The following is a 23,847-nucleotide window of genomic DNA, read 5'->3' on the forward strand; positions in this document are numbered from 1 at the left end:
AAATAAAAAAACAATAAAAGTACACATATTTAGTATCGCCGCGTCTGTAATGACCCGACCTATAAATTTGTCCCACTAGTTAACCCCTTCAGTGAACGCAGTAACAAAACAAAAAAAACAGGCAAAAAACAAGGCTTTATTATCATACCGCCAAACAAAAAGTGGAATAACACGCGATCAAAAAGACGGATATAAATAACCATAATACCGCTGAAAACGTCATCTTATCCGGCAAAAAACAAGCATCATCACTGCGAAAAAATAAAAAAGTTATAGTCCTCAGAATAAAGGGATGCAAAAATAATTATTTTTTCTATAAAATTGTTTTCATCATATAAAAGCACCAAAACATAAAAAAAATATAAATGAGGTATCGCTATTATAGTACTGGCCCGAAGAAAAAAACGGATATATCAAGTTTACCAAACGTGGAACGGTATAAACACCCCCAAAAGAATTTCATGAATAGCTGGTTTTTGGTCATTCTGCCTCACAAAAATCGGAATGAAAAGCGACCAAAAAATGCCACGTGCCTGAAAATGTTACCAATAAAAACGCTAACTCATTCCACAAAAAACAAGACTTTACATGACTCTGTGGACCAAAATATGGAAAAATTATAGCTCTCAAGATGTGGAGACGCAAAAACTATTTTTTGCAATAAAAAGTGTCTTTTAGCGTGTGACGGTTGTCAATCATAAAAATCCGCTAACAAAACCCGCTATAAATAGTAAATCAACCCCCCCCTTCATCACCCCCTTAGTTAGAGAAAAATAATAAAATTTAAAAATGTATTTATTTCCATTTTCCCATTAGGGTTAGGGCTAGGGTTAGGGCTAGGATTAGGGCTAGGGTTAGGGATAGGGTTAGGGCTAGGGTTAGGGTTAAGGTTAGGGGTAGGGTTAAGGCTAAGGTTAGGGTTAGGGTTAGGGCTAGGGTTAGGGCTAGGGTTGGGGCTAGGGTTGGGGCTAGGGTTGGGGCTAGGGTTAGGGTTGGGGCTAGGGTTAGAGTTTCAGTTACAATTCGGGGTTTCCACTGTTTAGGCACATCAGGGGCTCTCCAAATGCGACATGGCATCCGATCTCAATTCCAGCCAATTCTGTGTTGAAAAAGTAAAACAGTGCTCCTTCCCTTCCAAGCTCTGCCGTGCGGCCAAAAAGGGTTTTACCCCAACGTATGGGGTATTGGGGTATCAGCGTACTCATGACAAATTGGACAACAACTTTTGGGGTCCAATTTCTCTTGTTACCTTTGGGAAAATAAAAATTTGGGGGGCTAAAAATGCATTTTTGTGGAAAAAAATTATTTTATATTTTCACGGCTCTGCGTTATAAACTGTAGTGAAATACTTGGGAGATCAAAGTTCTCACAAAACATCTAGATAAGTTTCTTTGGGGGTCTAGTTTCTAATATGGGGTCACTTGTGGGGGATTTCTACTGTTTAGTTACATCAGGGGCTCTGCAAATGCAACGTGTTGCCTGCAGACCAATCCATCTAAGTCTGCATTTCAAATAGCGCTCCTTCCTTTCCAAGCTCTGCCATGCGCCCAAACGGTGGTTCTTCCCACATATGGGGTATCAGCGTACTCAGGAAAAATTGCACAACAACGTTTGGGGTACAATTTTTTCTGGTAACCTTGGGAAAATAAAAAATTGGGGGGGGAAATTTCATTTTTGTGAAAAAATATTATTTTTTATTTTTACGGCTCTGCATTATAAACTTCTGTGAAGCACTTGTTGGGTCAAAGTGCTCACTACACATCTAGATATGTTCCTTAAGGGGTCTACTTTCCAAAATGGTGTCACTTGTGGGGGGTTTCAATGTTTAGGCACATTAGTGGCTCTCCAAACGCAACATGGCGTCCCATCTCAATTCCAGCCAATTTTGCATTGAAAAGTCAAATGGCGCTCCTTCCCTTCCGAGCTCTGCCATGCACCCAAACAGTGGCTTACCCCCACATATGGGGTATCGGGGTACTCAGGACAAATTGTGCAACAACGTTTGGGGTCCATTTTTTCCTGTTACCCCTGGTAAAATAAAACAAATTGGAGCTGAAGTAAATTTTCTAATCATTCCAAAAATTCCTGTGAAACACCTGAAGGGTTAATAAACTTCTTTAATGTGGGTTTGAGCACCTTGAGGGGTGTAGTTTTTAGAATGGTGTCACACTTGGGTATTTTCTATCATATAGAACCCTCAAAATGACTTCAAATGTGACGTGGTCCCTAAAAAAAATGGTGTTGTAAAAATGAGAAATTGCTGGTCAAATTTAACCCTTATAACTTCCTAACAAAAAAAAAATTTGTTTCCAAAATTGTGCTGATGTAAAGTAGACATGTGGGATTTGTTACATAGTAAGTATTTTGGGTGACATATCTCTGTGATTTAAGGGCATAAAAATTTAAAGTTGGAAAATTGCAAAATTTTCAAAAGTTTCGCGAAATTTCCATTTTTTTCACAAATAAATGCAGGTAATATCAATTTTTTTTTACCACTATCATGAAGTACAATATGTCTCGAGAAAACACAGTCAGAATCACAGGGATCTGTTGAAGCGTTCCAGAGTTATAACCTCATAAAGGGACAGTGGTCAGAATTGTAAAAATTGTCCCGATCATTAACGTGCAAACCACCCTCTGGGCTTAAGGGGTTAAAAGAGTTATACATGATTTTAAAATATGTCTGCTTTCTTCTAGAACCAGTTTAGCACTAAAATATGTGGTTGGAGGTTAGATATATTATTATATTTAGCTTAGTGACATGTGACACTGTTTTTTGAAAGAAAACAGCCAATTTTATTGATTCTTATATAAACCCTTTAAAGAGGACCTGCCATAATATTTGAACCTCAACTAAAGGTATTAGTATAAAAGTCCTTTAATTCTTACTACATTCATACTTTGATAGTAGAATTTTTTGAGGGTTTTTGAATAATCTATTTTTCAAAGTTTAAGCTCAAGTGCTTCGGGGTGGGCACTTCACTCCTCCGCTCTACTGGACTTCACCACCCACCACAGGTCTCCAGTCATTGGTTAACAGGTTGCCCTTCCCTCAATGACTTGTCTTCCCTGATCAGGCACTGTCTTTGCTCGTGTTCTTTTCATCAGAAGGGGCAGTGCCTACATAAGAGCTCATGATATCATTGTATAACCAATGTATCAGCTTGCACAACCTAATTAGGAACTCACCGCACAGGTGGCATCATTGCCTGGGTTGTTGCAATGACGCAGCCTACTCGGTGACCACTTAATGACTTTGTGGGAGTTGGTACATTGATCTTACAATGTCATCAGGAGCTCACTGTACAGGTGTTATGCCTGCTGATAGAACGAACCTGAGCAACGACAACACCCGCACAGCTAAGAAGTGCCACTGAGGCATGAGTGACCAATCAATCAACAACAGGAGGCCTTCAGTTGGCTACAAAGTACATCAGATCTGAGAAGTGAAGTGCATGGACTGATACACTTGAGAATAAAACTTCAAAAATAATTTATCAAAAATGCCTCAACAAAATTGTACTAGAAAGGTATGAATGTAATAAGCAATAAAAGAGGCTTTACTCTCATACCTATAGTTAAGGGTCGAATATCCTGCTGACAGGTCCTCTGTAAATAAATCTTTCTAATCAGCATTAAGTCAGCATTTTCTATCTTTCGCATCAGCATTAAAAAAGCCAAAAGAGAAGAATGTTTGGCTTTATCTTTTTTAATTCCATGCTATAAAACATATCTTCTAAAGCTGATATCATGTTGTTGTTGTATATACATTGTACACATAAAATTCCAAATGACACCATTTCCAGTACACATTTTTTATTGTGTGAAGAATTTCAGGACTTCAAATGATGACTGACATAATAGGTTTTTTTTTTGTTTTTTTTTAAAGAAACTCTTAACTATGTATATCAATCCAGGTGGTGTGAATCACAAGATTGATTCTAAAAGGTGAAAAATGCAAAATCGTATTTGTTAATACACAATAATCTCCATTGGACAACTGGTTCGAGTCAGGTAAAGCGCTATAGAAGCTTATGGGATATTGTTTAAAATGCAGTAAATATTTGTTGTGGCACCAAGGAGATTAAGAAGGGTCTTTTTTTTTAGAAAGAGCACCATGCCTATCCATAGGCTCTGTCTGTTATTGCAGTTCATGCTCATTGAAGAAAATGGTGTTGAGTTGCAATATCTGTCTTAGCCTATAAAACAAGAGTACTGCCAGTTTTTAAAAGTGAAGGACAAATTATCCTTTTTAGCTGATGAATATTCACTATCTGCTTAGTACTTAAACACATTAAATATTATCATACAGTATAGAGTCATGTATAGTGTTGAGCATTCCGTTACTGCAAGTATCGGGTATCGGCCGATATTTGCTGTATCAGAATTCCGATACCGAGTTCCGATATTTTTGTGATATCGGAAATCGGAATCCGAAGTTCCCACTCATCTTCGGCGTGTGCGGTGCTTATGGTTCCCAGGGTCTGGAGGAGAGGAAACTCTCCTTCAGGCCCTGGGATCAATATTCATGTAAAAAATAAAGAATAAAAATAAAAAACATAGATATACTCACCCCTCCGGCGAACCCTGGCGGTCACCGGTGCAAGCGTCTGCCTCCGTTCCTGAGAATGCAGAGAGTGAAGGACCTTCGATGACTTCACGGTCACGTGAGCGGTCAGGTGACTGGTCACCTGATCGCGACGTCATCGAAGGTCCTTCACTCACAGCATTCTTAAGGACGGAGGCAGACGCGCGCAGCGGTGACAGCCAGGGTTCGTCCGAGGGGTGAGTATATCCATATTTTTTATTTTTATTCTCTATTTTTTACATTAATATGGATCCCAGGGCCTGAAGGAGAGTTTCCTCTCCTTCAGACCATGGGAACCATCCAGGATACCTTCCGATATTTGTGTCCCATTGACTTGCATTGGTATCGGGTATCGGTATCGGCGAGATCCGATATTTTGCTGGTATCGGCCGATACCATCCGATACCGATACTTTCAAATATCGGAAAGTATCGCTCAACACTAGTCATGTATAGTAAGAGTTAATTTGTTGATTTTAACCATTCAGATATATGTAGCAAAAGTGCTTAGCTCAGGGCTTTCACAGTTTGATACTTCAGATTACTGTTTAGACAAAGGACCAAGAGCACATAGTGTTTTATAGACACATCTGGGGTACATAAGTTTTTGTTTGACAAAGAAAGTTGAGTTCAGATGCAAAAGGTTAAGCCTACTTTCATTAGATAAAATTTGAGTGTTGTAATTAATACAAGGAGCTCCTCTGGATGAAAATCTAGTCCACTATAAACAGTCATATATTAACTTTTCTTGGATGCTCCCCATTCCAAATGTAATGTACATTTAAATGTTTGGGATAATCTCCTCAAACTATTATCATTTGAAAATTTCACCAAAAAATCTAATTTTGGGTACATTTTTAATTACTCATGAATCTGTTCAATTTTAATTTAACATTTTTTATAAAATTATTGACTCAACTACAACACAACATTGATGGCATCAGATGTATTCCTTAAGATGTAGGACATATTAATTGTAAATCCAGGCATCACATTGATCAAGGTTTTAGTGTTTGTCAACAGTCCAGATTGAACAATAAGATCATTTTACTGTTGGCCTATGAATTAAATTGTATCTGAAGAAATACTGTGATTTGCTACATGTTCATTACGGTGCAGAGTAAGTTCTTGACCAAGCGATACCTTCACAATGGCCACGTCAATGCCTTTATCATCTTGTTAGGGTAATGACTGCAAAGAGATTTCTTGCCCATTGGTGATTATTGCTTACTTACATTTGCATGTTATTTACATAATATTTAGCACAATTAATCACACATGCTGATGTGGGGGATGCTCTGTTCTTTTGTATAGGAAGTACAATAAAAAGGCACATGATCATTCATTGTAGGAATTGTGCACCAGTCTGTAACATAAAATTTACCAGCAGAGAAGCCTGTCACTTATACCCTTTTGAAGTACAAACTCTTTCCATTCTTTTAATCCTCCAGCTTTTACGTGCTCTGTTCATCTCTTCCTTTTGGTATTTCCACACATGATCCATGACAGCCTATCCACATAGTAGGGTGGCTCTTATCATGTAATGTACAGTGGTCCATTAGCAGATGGTAGAATGTCCTCTTTTCTTGTAATTAACCAAGAAGGCATCTCTGTATGTTCCTCAAATCTAAAAAGAACACTCTTGCTGCTATAGCCATCAATTCCGACCATGTTTTATCCAGTTTCTGATAATCCATTTCTGTCCTGAGCATCTCTGAACCACTAGTCTCAGTCCAAAATTAGCATCCTTAGACATCTCCACTTCTAGACAGCGACCCGTGTCCCTGCTGACAATGGGGCTATTCTGTATGCAGGATAGAAAGCAGAATTTAGAATCTTTGACATCAGATTCTAGTAATGCAACACATGCAAAAGATATAATGGTTTGAAATGCCATATTCCATGTATTTCTCCATTTGTAAAATGTAACAACATAAACCGTAGGTGCACACAGGTAGAAAAATGTTAAATGATTAATAATAGAACTACCAAAAATTAATGAATGATAAACAGAAAGTATCTCATATAAATATTATCTGTATTAGTCAGAAAAACTATATCAAACCAATCTAATATATAATTGCCTAGAATACTACTTCCTGCAATTTGTGCCAACTTCCGTGGCTTTGTCCGGAGCTAATGTCCGGAGCTAATGTCCGGAGATTAATTGCTTAGAATACTACTTCCTGCAATTTGTGCCAACTTCCGTGGCTTTGTCCGGAGCTAATGTCCGGAGCTAATGTCCGGAGCTAATGTGCGGAGATAATGTCCGGAGCTAATGTCCGGAGCTAATGTCCAGAGCTAATGTCCGGAGATAAGTGACGTCAACAGTGTCCAGTGTCTGATTGGTTGCCGCCTGCTGCGAGCGACCAATCAGAAACGTGCCGTACTGTGACACACTCCGCCCGCCATTTTGGTGTGATTTTTGAATTTTTACCTCACAGCAAGTTTCTACTGCGTGGAGGCGGACCCAGTGACGTTGCTCTTCAAGCTCCTGCCGAATTTCGTCAAAAAAATGATAATACCATTTACCAAAACTATATATATTTAGTTGTGAAGTGGTTCAGTGACATTTTCACACCAATTTTGAACTTTTGTATGGTGTTTTCTCCATATACTGCCTATTATTTTTGTTCTTTCTTACTATTATTTATTAATTGTATTATTCTTACATTTGAATAAATAAAGTATATATGGATTCTAGACTCCCGATTCTTTAGAATCGGGCTGCCATCTAGTAGTATATAAAAACAGGACTTTCCATACACCAACAGAAATTACCAGATGGTCCTATGGTCCTACCAGTGTATATATTGAGTATACAGCAGACCCGCTTAAAAACAGAGTATAATCACAAAGTAAAATGTGACAATCAATAATCTGATAACATGGGAGTATCAATGAACATTATTGTGTAACAATGCATACAAGTCACCCAGTCTGGATGAGTAGGCCGGATGAAGTGTGAGGTGCCTGATTCATTAAAATGTGCTTGTCTCATAACGAATCAGGTGAGGCGTGAAGTGGTATATGTCTCTGTGTGCACCTCAACGCAAATCTTATTTCAATCAAACTTACTCTAGAGTCAGATTTGAGATGTAAGGAATACCACACCTTGCTATAAATTTGACCAGCAGGGATTAATCTCTCCCACCGCAGATGCCCCCATCATGTTAGAATTGGGCAATTTTGAAGAATAAATGCCCAAATTAATACAATTTTTGAAGCAAAAATGTGGTCACTTTTCAAAGGTGTTTTAGGCTGAGTTTTTCTGTAAAAGCTTTGATGAATCGAGGTCAAACTGTTTACCAAGGCCAACGATTTCATATACTCCAAAGGACCAGCCATCTGTCTGATCAGATTATTGATGGCTCATTTTGTGGCTCTACTGATGTTAGGTGGGTCTGCTGTATAGTTTCAATATACACCTGAAAGATCATCTGCATACTTGTCTTGTTGTGTATACTCATAGTCATGTATTTTACATACTATTGGCTTGGTATAGTTTTGCTGACCAATAAAGAAAATAAAATATAATATACAGTAAGTACTGTGTAAAAATTTTAGGCAGTTGGTGAAAACAATTCTGCAAACTAAAAAAAATTAGAAGTTATAGTTTAGTTTTATTAATTAAAAAGATGCAAAGTGAAAGAACACAAGAGTAATCAAAACCAAATCAATATTTGGTGTGACTAAATTTTGTCTTTAAAACATCAGTACTTTATTAATGAGATATTTTCAAAACGCAGTAATTAAAAGGAAATAGTGAGCAAACTAAGGCGACAATGATTAAGGCTCCTAGCTGAACCGCGTTGTTTGGCATCTCCAGGATTTGTGGTGATGACCATTGTTCGTGTCTTTTTAATGTACTAATGTACTAAATAAATTTCTACTTTTTTACATTTTATTTTTTTTTCACTGAATTTCATCCCTGGAGGTTTTCTCCCACACGTTTTCTTTTCGGTTTGCCAAGTGTGTCATGTTATGGTGTTATGTAAGAAGAAATAAGCAATGGATATAGGCAATCAGGAAACTATAATATTAAGATTTGATTGGATTACATATTTTTAATATTTTTTTTTATTTTTAGTACTGAATGTACAAACATAAATTTTGTCCCTGAAGGAGTTTAAACAGTATTGAGTAAGTAGTTCTGAAGTAGCTAAACTTATGAAGTGCTGCCATATAGTAATATAAACCTTGCTTAGTATTAATCCCTAAGAGCTTAGGGAATATACAGTAACTTGAATGTGGTTCGTGTATGTGTACATTCTGCTTGTCAGTGCTGCGGCTGTACAAGATGTTCATACTTCAATTCTTGACAATTTTAGGAATCTTCCTTTAATACCTGGCTACAGTTAAAGTGTAACTGTTGCATTAATTATTTTTTCTGGAAATCTATAGTACACATGAAATTAAGCAACTTTATAATATAATTTATCAGAGAACTCTTCTTCTTTCTCTGCCAGGACTGATCATTTATTTACAAAATTCTCAATTCACTGGTAAAATCTGTATTCAGTGAAGACAGATTTTGACACTGCAGGGACTTTATGTAGATCGAAGGGGGAGAAAGGAGGAAGAGATATGTATTCAGCTCCTCCCACTTCCTTCCAATCTTATTAATTACCCTTTAAGATAAAGCATTCACATTTAACAACTTCCCACCTGTGTGAAATCCCATAGTTTCTGAGTTGGTCTAGGGACATCATCACATTTCTTCAGAGTAGGGGTTCTTCCTTTGCCATCGTCAATGAGACACTTTGTATCTGGTAAGAAGGCAGTGGAGCCAAGGGGACCTAATTGTAGCAGCCCCTCAGTGCTATATCGTACCAACTGTATGAAAATAAAAGGAGAAATCAGTCAGTGAATATTCTTCTGCTAATACTGAAGGCATAGAATAACACTAGCTTCTGGTCTTGGAAGGATGTGGAGATCATCAGTATGGACATTGGACAGGCTAGGAATTTGGTTATCTTACGTATTCACTAGGGTTTCTTACTTTCACATATACTTGCTGCTCACCATTGGCTGCATACAACATTGCGTCCAGCAGACATTGATTTCCCCACGTGAACACACTGTTTTAAACAATCACTTTGCTTTTACTCACCATATACTCCACTGACATAGACTGTTAACATATTTTCCTGACTGTGTTGGCTCAACCACTGTATAATAACTGTCCGTTCCTGAAAACCTTAGTTTGTGATATATCTGACAGTAGGGAATAACTCTGCAGAAAGCACATGACACAGATGGTGTAACGTGGTGACACCTGACACTTTCATTTAGTGCATTCATGCAGAGCTGAGACTGTTGATGATCAGAATGAAAACCACTCTGGATTTTAACTATTTTAAGAAGGAAACATAAGATTTTTCTTCATTTCAGAAACTACATATAATAACTCTTTCTGAAAGTGATATTTTTCACCTTTGTTTGGACATGTCACTGATGAATAAATCTGTCATATATAACTATAGGTGTTCTGGTAATTGCAGCATTGCTACAGTTTAGAAAATTAATGGTCAAGTTTAAATATATTCCTTGATTATTAGGCAATGTGCACTTCCAGTGTACAAGATTGGCAGACATACTTTATGCAGACACTAAGTAGAGTTGATGCATATACTAAAAATGGAGTTTTAGTCTATCCTTGATAATTCCCATCTGCTTAATACATTATTCTTTATTTTTATATACCTCTAACATATTCCACAGCGCTTTAAAGACATCATCGCTGTCCCCAATGGGGCTCACACTCTAAATTCCCTATCAGTATGTCTTTGGAATGTGGGAGGAAACCGGAGTAGTGGAGGAAACCCCCGCAGACACGGGGAGAACATACAAACTCCTTGCAGATGTTGTCCTTGGGATTTGAACCCAGGACTCCAGCGCTGCAAGGGTGCAGTGCTAACCACTGAGCCACCGTGCTGCTTCTCTCCCTGCCAATATCATCAATACAGTATACAATTATACAGTAAATATAATGCTTATTTTAGACTGGCTGATAATTGGGCAAAGTGTATTTTTAGCAATGAAAAATACTTAGAATTGAGAGTCCTCAGTTGTGGATACCTTTTAATGGCTAACTGAAAAGATGGTAAATTTCAAGCTTTCGAGACTACTCAGGTCCCTTTATTAGGCATAGACTAATACAAATTCTGAAGAATAACATATTTATGCACAATACAGCCCAGAAATAATATCATAGATAAGACAGTTGAAGTGAAGCAGGACTACGATTATGTGACAGTGATAAAGAGTTGTATCCATAAATATTGGAACAGTTCATAGATAAGGAGTGTGAATGTTTTATTGTCCTCTGATTGGAGTCTCGTTCTGTGTTATGGTGCCCCCTCCCACACACACACATGGTCTGAGGAGCAAATTCCTTAATTGATGTAAAAAGACAAAAATCCATGTGACACATTCATTCCTGCACTGAGTGTGTCAAAGGTCGTCATCAGTTTATATTCCCAGACTCTTCTGTCTCTCTGAGATTTGAAATTACCCTTTAATACAAGTAATTTCATGTCCATTATGCTGTGATCAGGGAGACCAAAATGGGTTGCCTCAGATAGATCTATTCTTTTTTCTCTTATTGTGTGGCAATGAGAGTTCATCCTTGTTCTCAGTTTTTGCCCTGTCTCCCTTACAATGCTCATTCCTGACTATTAGGCCATCTTAACAAGCCGTCAATCACATCTACAAATTAGCAAAACAGGTGTTTTTTGGGTATATTATATTAAATAGGAGGACCAGAGTTATTAGTATAAAAAATATATAATTTATTAAACACACAAAACATTAAAAAATACAAAGAAATTAGAATGTCATATATAATATATAAGCATGGAAAATGTGCTAGATAGTGTGATCCCTATAGTGCACAAAACGCCATGGGGTTGTAATCCTGAACTGCAAACGGCAATGATGCACAATGTAAAAGTACAATGACTGGTCTGGATATAAATAAATATGAACACTTATACTAACAGGTAAGGCAAAAAGTCCCTCCCAATGCTCTGTTAGATAGCTCCAGCCGTGCACCAAAACCTCAACATCGTCAAAAGCACTTATTGCCCATAACAGCAAGTATACATAGTCAAAGGTTGATTACCCATAGCCTGTGTGATGCAGTCCAGGACACGGCCTCACTCCCCAACGCGCGTTTCGCGAGAACGGATCTCGCTTCCTCAAGGGGGCGTGGTCTCAAATGGATAGATGTCCGTGTTAAATACCCGGCCGTTCCAGTCATGTGGCCGGCGACGGACCAATAATATCTCACGATTACACACCAGTGGGTGTGATTACTGGGACCAATAGGATGCAGCCCCTCACCTCCAATGCGCACGCCGGACACAGCGGCCGGCACCAAGCCGCACCGCCCGACATGGGACATGGAAGCAAGGAGCATGCAACCCGGCCACTAAAGTCACGTGACTGGCAACAAGCCAATGGTATCCCATGTATCAACTTGTTCATGGACGCCGTTATCTGGACCAATGGGATACAGCGCCAGACCACCAATGCACACACCGGGCACAGCGGTCGGCGCCAGACCGCGTGTGTGCCCGATCTGGGACCATGGGGCATGGAGCATGTAATCCCACCCAGAACACGGCGAACATAAAGACGATGACATCCCACACGAAATATGAAATAATCCCCCTATGATAAGGTGAACAGTGATCTTAGATATCATGAATAATAAATGAATAAACATACGTATACATGATAAAGTGATTATAGCGCGTAAAGTGACATGTGAATGCAGTAAAATACATCATGCCTAAGCATCCATATGAATAGTAAAGTGATCATTACACATTAAGTAACATATAAATTCAACATAATGCTTCACATTGATTAATATATCGTGACTTTTCTGATAAGTGCATTGATAGCATCGCATTAAAAGTGAACATGGCTTAACAGCACATGGTAACTGCTATTACAATCATATACAATAAAGTGAAAATAAAAATAAATAAATTAAAAAGGAGGAAGAGGGAGAAAGGGAATAGTAATATGGAATATAATTGTTGCTTGTTGTCTGATCTTTAATTGAAATTTTCTTAGACACGGGCGCCTACATCAAAAGTTTTTCCATCGTCATCCTGCAGTCGCTCTATATGTTGATCACAAAAAGAATAACACAACTAGAAAAAATAAGAAAGCAGACAATAGAAATTAAAAACACGAATTTAAAAGAGACCAAATTAAAAAGGAGGAGGAATATCTGGAGAAGGGTCCCACAAACACAAATAATGGGGACAATGAGAGTATAATATCCCGATTTTATTATAGAAAGGAGGAATACCCCGTGGATTCGTTTAGTCCATTGGGTACCATAGTGCCCAAGATAAATATCCATCTGCACTCTTTTTGTGCCAGGAGACGTTTCATATCGCCACCTCTTATGCCGCATTGAACATGTTCAATGCCTCTCACAGAAAGGTGTTTTGGATTACAGTTGTGAAATAATCGAAAGTGGCGAGGTAGGGTTTTTAGAAGTGAAATTTCTGGTTCAGATTCTGCAGCCATGATGTCGCGGACATATTCGCGTGTGTGAATGCCCAAGCGTCTTGAGGTTAGACCTATATATGTTTTCGGGCAGGTACATGTTGCATAGTAAATTACCTGTGTGGTTTTACAGGTAATATGTTGTAGAATATTGAATTGTCTTGTACCGTCCACTGATTGAAAAGTTGTGGCACGAACAATATTCTTGCATGCTATGCAATTGCCACAAGCAAAGCAGCCCTTAATAGAACCACCTGTATTGAAAAAAGGGCCTCTGCGATCTATGGTCGGGACATAGTGGCTGCTCATTAATAAGTCCCCCAAATTTTTGCTGCGTCTCGGGGTCATGAGAGGGGCATCTGTTAAATTTTTAGCCAAAGTTGCATCGGCTTTGAGTACATCCCAATGTTTAGATATGCACGCTCTCATATCCTGCCATTGTCCGTTATAAGTTGATATAAAACGGGTTTGGTTTTCCCTATTAGTTGTTTTAGACTTAGGGCGCAATAATTCATCTCTGATACATGATTTTGCACGATTATACCCTGCTTTGATGCATTTTTTTGAGTACCCTCTCTCCAAGAATCTTGTACGGAGATCATTGGCTTGAAATTGAAATTTGGACTCAGAGGAATAGATCCGCCTCATCCTGAGGAATTGACCAACCGGGACGGCCTTAATAGTACTGTAAGGATGACTGGATCTTGCATGCAGCAATGAATTTGTTGATGTAGGTTTTTTATAGACATCAGTTTGCAAAAATAGGTCCTGATCAACTGAGATGTTGATATCCAAAAAATTAATTGAATTTTTACTAGCAAAGTATGTCAATTTGATGTTGAAATTGTTAATATTCAATTGCTGCATGAAGTCCTGTAATTGTATTTCCGTTCCCTGCCAAATAATAAATAAATCATCAATATACCTTAACCAGCACTGCACATGGTCCGCGTCCCGGGGGCCATCCCCGCCGAACACTCCTCGCTCCCAGAATCCTAGGAAGAGGCCGGCGAAGGATGGCGCACAGGCCGCGCCCATGGCAGTGCCGCGTTTCTGTAAATAAAAAATATCCTTGAACACAAAAAAATTTTTGGTAAAATAAAATCCAATAATTCCATAATCAAATGACAAGTCTGGCCGTCCCAGTTGCTCATCCCCAGGAAGAAGCGGACCGCCTCCAAGCCATCTTCGTGACGAATACACGTATAGAGGGTTTCTATGTCAGCAGTCACTAAAATCATGTCTCCCTCCAATTGAATATTGTTGATTCTGGTAAGTACGTCAGAAGTGTCTCTGGCATAGGAGGGGAGGGACTCAACAAGGGGTTTTAAATAAAAGTCGATAAACTTACATACTGGGTCATTCAACCCTCCCATGCCAGAGACAATTGGGCGTCCTGGGGGATTCAGTGGGTCCTTATGCACCTTAGGGATAAAATAAAGAGTTGGTATTTTGGGAAACTTGGTCAGGAGTCCATCGAATATTTTTTGGGGAATAATGCCTTGTTCCAGAGCCCTCTCAAGAATTTCCTCGAGTTCACCCTGAAACTTCTTGACCGGATTACTTTCTAATCTGACATAGGTATCACTATCCCTAAGATGTTTACTAGCCTCTCGTTCGTACATAACTCGAGGCCAAAGTACAACATTCCCCCCCTTGTCGGCTGGTTTGATAACGATACCATCAAAAGACTGCAACTCTTGCAATGCCTGACGTTGTAAAGCAGTCAGATTATCATGCTTACGTCTGGTAGAAATTTTCTCAAAATCCTGAGCCACCAGACGTGTAAAAATATCCACAGCTGGAACAGCCGACAAGGGGGGGAATTTCGTTGACTTTGGAAAGATATTTTGCGGGCATCCTATTGGTCCCAGTAATCACACCCACTGGTGTGTAATCGTGAGATATTATTGGTCCGTCGCCGGCCACATGACCGGAACGGCCGGGTATTTAACACGGACGTCTATCCATTTGAGACCACGCCCCCTTGAGGAAGCGAGATCCGTTCTCGCGAAACGCGCGTCGGGGAGTGAGGTCGTGTCCTGGACTGCATCACACAGGCTATGGGTAATCAACCTTTGACTATGTATACTTGCTGTTATGGGCAATAAGTGCTTTTGACGATGTTGAGGTTTTGGTGCACGGCTGGAGCTATCTAACAGAGCATTGGGAGGGACTTTTTGCCTTACCTGTTAGTATAAGTGTTCATATTTATTTATATCCAGACCAGTCATTGTACTTTTACATTGTGCATCATTACCGTTTGCAGTTCAGGATTACGACCCCATGGCGTTTTGTGCACTATAGGGATCACACTATCTAGCACATTTTCCATGCTTATATATTATATATGACATTCTAATTTCTTTGTATTTTTTAATGTTTTGTGTGTTTAATAAATTATATATTTTTTATACTAATAACTCTGGTCCTCCTATTTAATATGTTATCTTTGAGTTAGTATTCTTTGTACTAGTCCTATATGCTGGTTTTCTTGTATGTTATGTTTTTTGGGTATGCTGATTTTTAGCCAGCTAAAAAAAATCATCACTCACGGCATCATAATAGCCTGTGTAAAGAGAACATGCACTGCCGAGAACATTGATATTCTGTGTACTCAGAATTATGGTTGGGAATCATCTCTGGATGTTTAAACCACTGCCGATAAGTTTCTATATAGCTGATCGGTGGCTGGTTAACAGCTGCAATCAATATGTTTAAACCCAGTCAGAGGCTCAGTTTTTGGCTGAAAAATGTATGAAATTTTATTTAAAAAAGAAAAATGTATTAAATGAGTTATACCTTTACTGCCTAACCAGAAAAAATGACCCTACATCAGACAAATAAACAAATGAATGACTAAGCAAGAAGAGATATGTAATAGAAACACATTGTGTTTGGGGTGGAATAACATGAAAGTAAGCAATAAAAAAAGTTTTTCTTATACATTGATGTGCAATTGGAGGTTATGACATACTGTAGGTGTTCAGAGATCTGAAGATGTTCTGATGTGCTACACGGGTTTGAAGTGTGTCCATGCAGTGGGCTCATGTGGGTTCCCTATGTACTATGTACTATTTGCCCAGTAGGAAACTATATTGGGAAACTAAACAAAAAGTAAAATTATAGAAAAGACCACATACAGACAGAAGGAAGAAGCTGGATTTCATCATGGATAAAGCCATCTCTGAACCAGGACACAGTATGAGAGATTTAAAAACTCTTATCACTAGAAGGCAATTTTAAGAACAAGAGGAAAGTTTGAGAATTTAAACATGTAAGAATGTTCTTTTCAGTAACACAATACCTCAATCTAACACCTGATTTATGACTCAATACATGGACAAATTTGACACTTGTGCTGCAGCAGACTGACCCCAGATCTCTAAACTTTAAGTCATCACCTCTATTGCCCATCAATCTATCCAGAAACTGTCAAAATAAGTGTTCTGATCTCTTTAAAGTCTAAAAACCCCAAATAAGTTGTGCAGCCAGCAATATTTCATATCTCAAATGCTTTGAAAATGACAAACTATGGATTTAAGAACCTAGTTTTAACGTACGCTTTAACTCTGATTTATGCTTTGTAGGTTGAGGAAAATAGACAATACAAAGTAGAACTGCTCAGTCTAATCCTTGAGCAATGCATGCAGGCTGAGAATTTAAGGAAATCTGAGCTCAAGAGCAAGTGAAGTGGATCAATCAAGATAAATGAGTCACTGGCTGACTGAGCCATGTTCTCTAGAAGGAATTTTGGTGGGAGACTGATGAGTGTGTTTGGCCACTCAAGGTTGACAGACATTTTTTCTTCTGTAGTTAACTTAGTTTCTGCAAACCATTGTTGCACTTGCAATGGTCGGTCCTCAGGGCCATATTATTATTACTTTAATTTCTAGTAATGCTTTTTTCTTTATTTGAAAATAAACAGTTCGACTTTTATTCTTTATGCAAATAAAATCTGTCCAGTATTTGTAATTGGTATTCTTTTTACAAAAGGAAGAATAAACAGCGGAATGAATATCTTTGCGGAGAAGACGACATTCACAAATAGCCATTATGAAAACAAAGTGTTCAGCTGAGCATTATCTTAAATTTATAGGGCAGTGCTACTGATGGTAATAGGAGAATTTATGCTTGGGTAAATATAGTGAAACAGACAGGAAACGCTATTAAGATGTGTTTGCACAATAAACTAGAGAAGCAATATTCATTTATAGACGATGATAAGCCAGACTTGATGTTCTTCGTGTCTTAATTACATAAATACCCATATATTTCAGTTACTTCAGGTAACCCAAGTATTGGGTTAAAGACAAACCTGTGTTCAACAAATATTAGCTGAGACCAGCATGTATTAATATAAACTTATAGATTACCTTCATACAGGCAGCTCTAGATGTGTCTTGGATTCTGTACAGTCAGTGTTTATGCCCCCCATACACATTAGACTAATGTCGACCGAACCCTGTGATATCGTCTAGTTAGTTAAATGTGTATGGGAGCCCTGGACAATTTATTGTTGAGGTGAGAATATTGATCAAGCATGTCCAATATCGGACTGCCAATTTTATATTGTGTCCACGTCTGCCGATGGCTCTCTCATGGAGCACACAAGTTCTCCTGTGTATGGAAGAGCCAGCAGAGAAAGCTGCAAGCTGAATGATCTGACAAACTATAATTTGGATGGAAGCAATCTAATGTGTGCGGCAAACTTAATCATCAATACTACGCCGCTAAAAATGTTAAAGGGAACTTGTCACCTGATTTAGGCTTACCAAACTGTTGACATCATGAATCACAACCTGTCTGCACAATTACAGCCAAGTATAATTTTCTCTGAAATCATCTCTGACCATCTGGCCGGAACCACAACTAGAGATGAAACTAACAGGTCTATTTCACATGTACACATGGCCAAAGACCTGTGAATCACCTGAAGCAACATTATGAGAAGTCAGCCAGGTGGAAAGGTAGGCTAGTCTCATCTCCAGTTATGGTGACTAGCTGGATTTTTAAAGTATATCTTCTCAGAATAATATAACTGGCTGCAATTGTGTAACCAGGATCTGATTCATGCTACCCATAATTAGGACATATCATACCAAAAAACACCCTACCATAATGGAAATGGAATGGAATGCAAAACATCGCAAATATATGATAATACATATTAGCAGCAAAAAACCTATTTCTAAGAGTTTCAATATCCTTAAGACAAAGTGTCAATATGCCTGCACCGCTTAAAGTAAGCTGACAGTGCCAAGTAAAAAAATAAATAAATAATAACCAGCAGATGTAATAATAAGCAAAAGCAGCTGAAATCCTATTTAACTCACTATATGTCCTTCCTTGTGAGTCCACTTTTTCTTTTTGGATTTTGGTTATGTACAGGGTGGAGCGCGGTAATTTGCTGATTTGGGAATGAATTAAAAAAATTATGATCATTAGAAAAATTTATTTTATATTTTAATTATACTGAACAGTAATGGAATTTTTAAATTACATGGTATTAAATAGTGTATCTGGCAAATGTCGACCTTCGCTATCCACACACTGCTGCATACGTTTTCTGAAGTTTTCATGAACTCTAACAAGCATGTCCACTGGTATTCTGCCAATTTCAGCTTCAATATTGTTCCTTAGGTCTTCCAAGGTGTTGGGACGGTTGATATACACCTTAGACTTCAGGTAACCCCAAAGGAAAAAATCGCATGGGGCTAAATCTGGTGAGCGTGCTGGCCAGTTCACATCTCCCCTCAAAGAGATAAGCCGTCCAGGAAACATTTGCCTCAAACAATTCATGGTAACCCTCGCTGTGTGTGCAGTGGCACCATCCTGTTGGAACCATGTATCCTCTAGTTCCATTGCCTCAAGAGCCGGCTGAAAATAATCCTGTATCATAGACAAGTACCGTTCGGAGTTCACAGTTATGGCACGACCATTATCCTGAAAAAAAAAAATCCGGTGGAGAGAACGTCTTGAAATGCCAAGAGCAAATGATTGCTTCCGAGCAGAGCGTTTCGGAGATTGCAGTACTTCTGCTCTAACTCTCTCGATGTTTTGTGGTGTTGTAATCCTTCTCTCAGGTCCCCTTCGTACACATGACACATTCCCTGCTGTTCTGAATGCATTCACCCAATTTACAATTGATTGCCGTCCAGGAACACGTCCGCGTGGAGGAACAGCGAATTGTAAATGAAAAGCACGCTGCACTGCAATGATCGAGTGAGCATTTGAAAAATACGCTTCAACACAAAATGACCTCTCCTCACGTGTCCACTGCATGATGGCAACTGAAAGGCAGAGGAATACAAATCTCCCATCAGCCACTGTAAGCCACACCCACTCTCCCCTCTCTTCGACCGACAGTGCCGCCACAGCATGCAGTGCAAAAAAGCAAATTACCGCGCTCCACCCTGTATAAGACCATAATTAGGACAGCATGAAACAGGTGACAAATTATGTCATGAGCACTGCACACTTGCAGCAGAGATATGATTGTAAATGGGGACTCCGTTTGTCACACTTATCCAATCACCTATCACACTAAGGCTGGAGTCACACACAACGTATAAAAAAATCAGTCCGTTTTACACAGATGAGAATCGCAGAAATGTTCCCTGAACAGTGATCCGTATGTCATCCGTGTGCAGTACGAGGATGCAATTTCTCGCATATATGCATCTGTGTGACATCCGTATGGCGAGATTTTCTCGCCGGCTTGCAAAATGGACATATAATGGATCCATGGGCTCAAATATTCGTGAAAACATATATACAGTCTATATATATATATATATATACATATATATATATATATATATATAATACTGTACATATGTGTCACTGACATACACTCACATATATACATCTACCTATACTATGTGTAGCCATTTGTTTTATCTATTCTATTGTAACCTATCAGTGTGATTTTACTGTACACGGCACTGAATTGCTGGCTTTTCTAAAGGACACCAGTGCGCATTTCTCGCAAGTCACACTGATGGTCCGTGTGGTGTACGAGTTTTTCTCGCACCCATAGCCTATCATTGGCGATTCTCGGCCGATATACGGTGCAAATCGCAGCATGCTCCTATTTCTCTCATACGTACAATACAGCCGAGAAAACATCGGATGATAGGAGCTGCCCCATAGATTAACATTGGTCCGAGTGCTATGCGATTTTTATTATTGCATAGCACTCGTCTGTATTTCTTGCTAGTGTGACCCGGCCTAAGCTAACACAATCTAAGTGCACCAGTGAGATGTCTGCCATCAGTAACTCACTATTACACATGCACAACCAACTTTTCTAAGCTCCTGATTATTACATTTCTTGCACTCTGGCATATATAGGGTGTCACGGAGATCCCTTCGCTTCCTCCAGTTGTCAGGAATAACAACCGGGTGGTCATGCAGATCCCACCACTGTTACCACTTTGTCACAGATGATAACAGAGAGATAACGCATATCCAACTACTGCCACCAGTTTGTCAAGAGGATGCAACTCCGCTGCCTCCAAACGTCAGGGAAATACTTCAACTGAGATGGAAATATCAGCTCTCACTCACACTTTCCTAATAATAATTAGTTTTCTCTCTTCGTTAGCTTATAATTAATCCCATATGTTAATATGTTAAATGTGAGAGTGATATGTCCCCTCTCCGGAGATTTCTTATGGATTTTAATTTTTCTCTATGACACAGGGTAATACAACCAGACTCTATTTTCCCTCTTCAATGTTGTGGTTATGTTTAGAGTAGCAAATAACTAACTTTACATTTTTGATTTTTTTTTTATAAAAAAAAAAAAAGTACAGTGCTTACAAAGTTTAAAAATGATGAAATAACAATAAGACATATATAAACGGCTCAAATAATGTAAAACAATCAGGGATAAATGAAGAAGAGGAGATCACCACATAAATTAGGTCAAATGTACAATTCACTTCTCTCCTGGATATGACCATGATTTTTTCTGAATTAAATATTTTTCAGGCTTTCATCCACACCCTTCACCCCACCTACTAATTTGGTGTGAGGAGGATGGCTAATTGTATGCAAGACAAGAAGGATACAAGGACATAAATCTGATTTGTTATACTTTCCTAATGGAACTGCCTAGTGGAACAATATGATCTCCATATTTTCAAGCAAACTTTCATTATAATAGACACACCAAACATGACTATGATAAATCCACAATTCCGATTTATATATACCGTACACATCTGTGGTTCCCAAGGCTGAAAACCTTGGCACTTGAACCCACAGAAACAATTACGTCCCCCAATAACAGATATATCTGTGGATAGTGTTGATATCAGATTATTATAGTTATGACATGGAAATATTGTATTTCCATTATCATATGGGGTCCCAGTTAATCTAGACATATACTGTTTACCTTAGGGGCCATTATCGTCTCCCCCATATTTCAGTGCTCCTTTGCTTGCAAAAAAAATACATAATGTTTGTTTTTCCAGCCACTTTTGCCCCTTTGCTAATTTAATTATTTATTCACTGGAGATGTTGCCAGTTGTCCAGTGATATTGGATTTATTTATTAAGCTATGCTAATAAAAAGCTATATGTTTGCTTCTCCTTCACTGTCTTCACCCTCTCCCTCTCCCTCTCAGCAGTAGACAGCATCACTCACATTTTGGGGGCAGGACAATGCAACTGCATACTCTCCTCCATGGTAAAGACTTTGTGAGCCAAAAGGACAATTATCACATATTCTCAGTGTCACGGGGCTACAGCGACAGAGAGGTTCCAGAGAACTGCAGCGCTCTGGGCCTCGTTCACACACGATGAACAGAAGCTCTTCTCCTGAATTCTGACCTGGCTGCCTTGTGCCAGCAGGGCAGGAGTTAAACCTTGTTACTGAAGTTACTGAGAGCTATGTCTCTCAGCTGATTTGGTTTTGGTAATCTCCACTCCTATATAGACTCAGCTTTGTCTACAACTGTTGTCAGTGATCAGTTCTGCTGCCTGGCTTGGAGTGAGAAGGAGCGTGGTATTAGGAGCTTGGAGGTTTATTTACAGAGATTGGTGTCTGCTGTTTTGGTTTCATGTTAAACCTATTTTCCTTCCTAGTTTTTTCCTTCTCTTCCCTTCTCTGTGTTTCCTCTGTGGTTGTGTGAGCATTTGGTGAGTTTGAGACTTTTAGCTACCTTGTCTGTATACCCTGTTTAATTGTCGTATTTATACACTGGTGCAGTCCACCTCCCTTGGGGGGAGAGGGGGCCACTGATAGGGCCTGCACAGGAGACAGGGATACGCTGGCGGCTCAGGCCTCCTAACCATTATAGGTACCCCTGAGATAAGGTAAAGCCAGGGCCCCATTATAGTGGCAGGGACAGGTGCGGGTCCCAGTACGCCGTCCTGCCCCTTTATCGCCGTTAACGGCGTGACACTCAGATTGGAGCTCAGGTTTTTTTTTTGTCTGACCCACAGATTCTGAATAAAGCAGCTGGTTCCATGCCTGAGCTATGCTTAGAACCCTAATCTTATAATGTGTTGATCCCATCAGTGGAAACCCCAGACACTCATTGCCTTATTTATTACTTTACCCTGTGGATAGGTAATAAATGTCCTTCAGGACACTAATCAGATTTTGGGTGATTGAGGAGTTTTCTGAACATTTAGACATAGTTTGACAACAAGGAAAGTAGAGCTACAGCCTGCAGGAAAGTGAAGAAATGCATTTATCTTTGAGGTTACCTTCACACAGCGTATTTTTGAGACAACAAATCTGATGTGATTTTCAAATTAAATTCATTTTAGGAATTCATGTGTTTTTTTTACATGGCATGTTATGAAGAGGTTTTTGATGTGTTCTTAGTCCACACGTTTTTGCATCGACTTGACAGTGTTGAAATAGGATCACCTGTGACTTCTTTGTTTGCATGGTGAGGTTTTGAAAACCTGGACAGAAATAAATTCACTAAAATCTTCTTGCCCGAACCATAGAGATATGCTGATCAATCTGCAGAGCATCGACTTCAAGTACATTTTCATGAAATTTGGGTTTTTGATGCCAAATAATTCCAACACTTGATTAGTGAGAATCATAAGAATAAAAAATTTGGCCTGGCAACCTTTCTCACCGTGCTGAAGCATTTGACAGTGAACTAACGATGTGTTATATGGCTGTGTGGACTTCTCCTGCAGCTAGGGCATCACATGGTCTATCTCAGTCTGCAGGATGGATTCTCATACCTTGTACAGTGGTGGCCAGTACCTGAATAATCACAGATCAGCATGTTCCAGTGGAGCACAGCCAGGTGCAGGTCTAGCAATTTTTACAGCAGAATTTGATTCCATCTGCAGATTCTCTGGGTAAATGGATTATACAGATCATACTAAAATGAAATGCACGTCACTCTCCCCAAATAAAAACTAGGAGTGGTATATACCTATTGGAAGCTTTTTAGTATTTTGATTCACGCCAAATTGAATTTTTGGCTAATTTCAATTCAAATTTCAATTGATCTGCTCATCTCTAATAAGCAGCAAAGTGTATTTCCCATTGAAATCAATTGGAATAGCATTCAAAAAGTATTTAGCATTTTTATGACAATTTCCACTTCAAACTTTTTGTCAGAAAACTTTTTGTGAACTTACTGTAAATGCATTTTATAGACATAAAAAAGAAAAGCAAACATTGCTTTACAGGGGGAAATTGTGTGCATGTTGCAGGTAACAGTGCATGAAGAATTAGAAT

General features: G+C 38.9%; 1 protein-coding gene across 1 annotated transcript in view; it reads right to left on the minus strand.

The window, feature by feature from the left end:
- Positions 1-5,148: 5,148 nt before the first annotated feature.
- The window catches only part of GALNT9 (polypeptide N-acetylgalactosaminyltransferase 9), a 773,980-nt gene continuing 755,281 nt past the window's right edge, over positions 5,149-23,847 (minus strand). Inside the window, exons 10-11 of the mRNA XM_069756073.1 lie at positions 9,256-9,423; positions 5,149-6,391 (exon numbers count right to left, since the gene is read on the minus strand). Of these exons, the coding sequence (XP_069612174.1) occupies positions 6,245-6,391; positions 9,256-9,423 (315 nt within the window). The 3' untranslated portion in view covers positions 5,149-6,244. The remainder of the gene's footprint in view (positions 6,392-9,255; positions 9,424-23,847) is intronic.

The sequence above is a fragment of the Ranitomeya imitator genome, chromosome 1, assembly GCF_032444005.1.
Source record: "Ranitomeya imitator isolate aRanImi1 chromosome 1, aRanImi1.pri, whole genome shotgun sequence".
NCBI classification, from domain to species: Eukaryota; Metazoa; Chordata; class Amphibia; order Anura; family Dendrobatidae; genus Ranitomeya; species Ranitomeya imitator.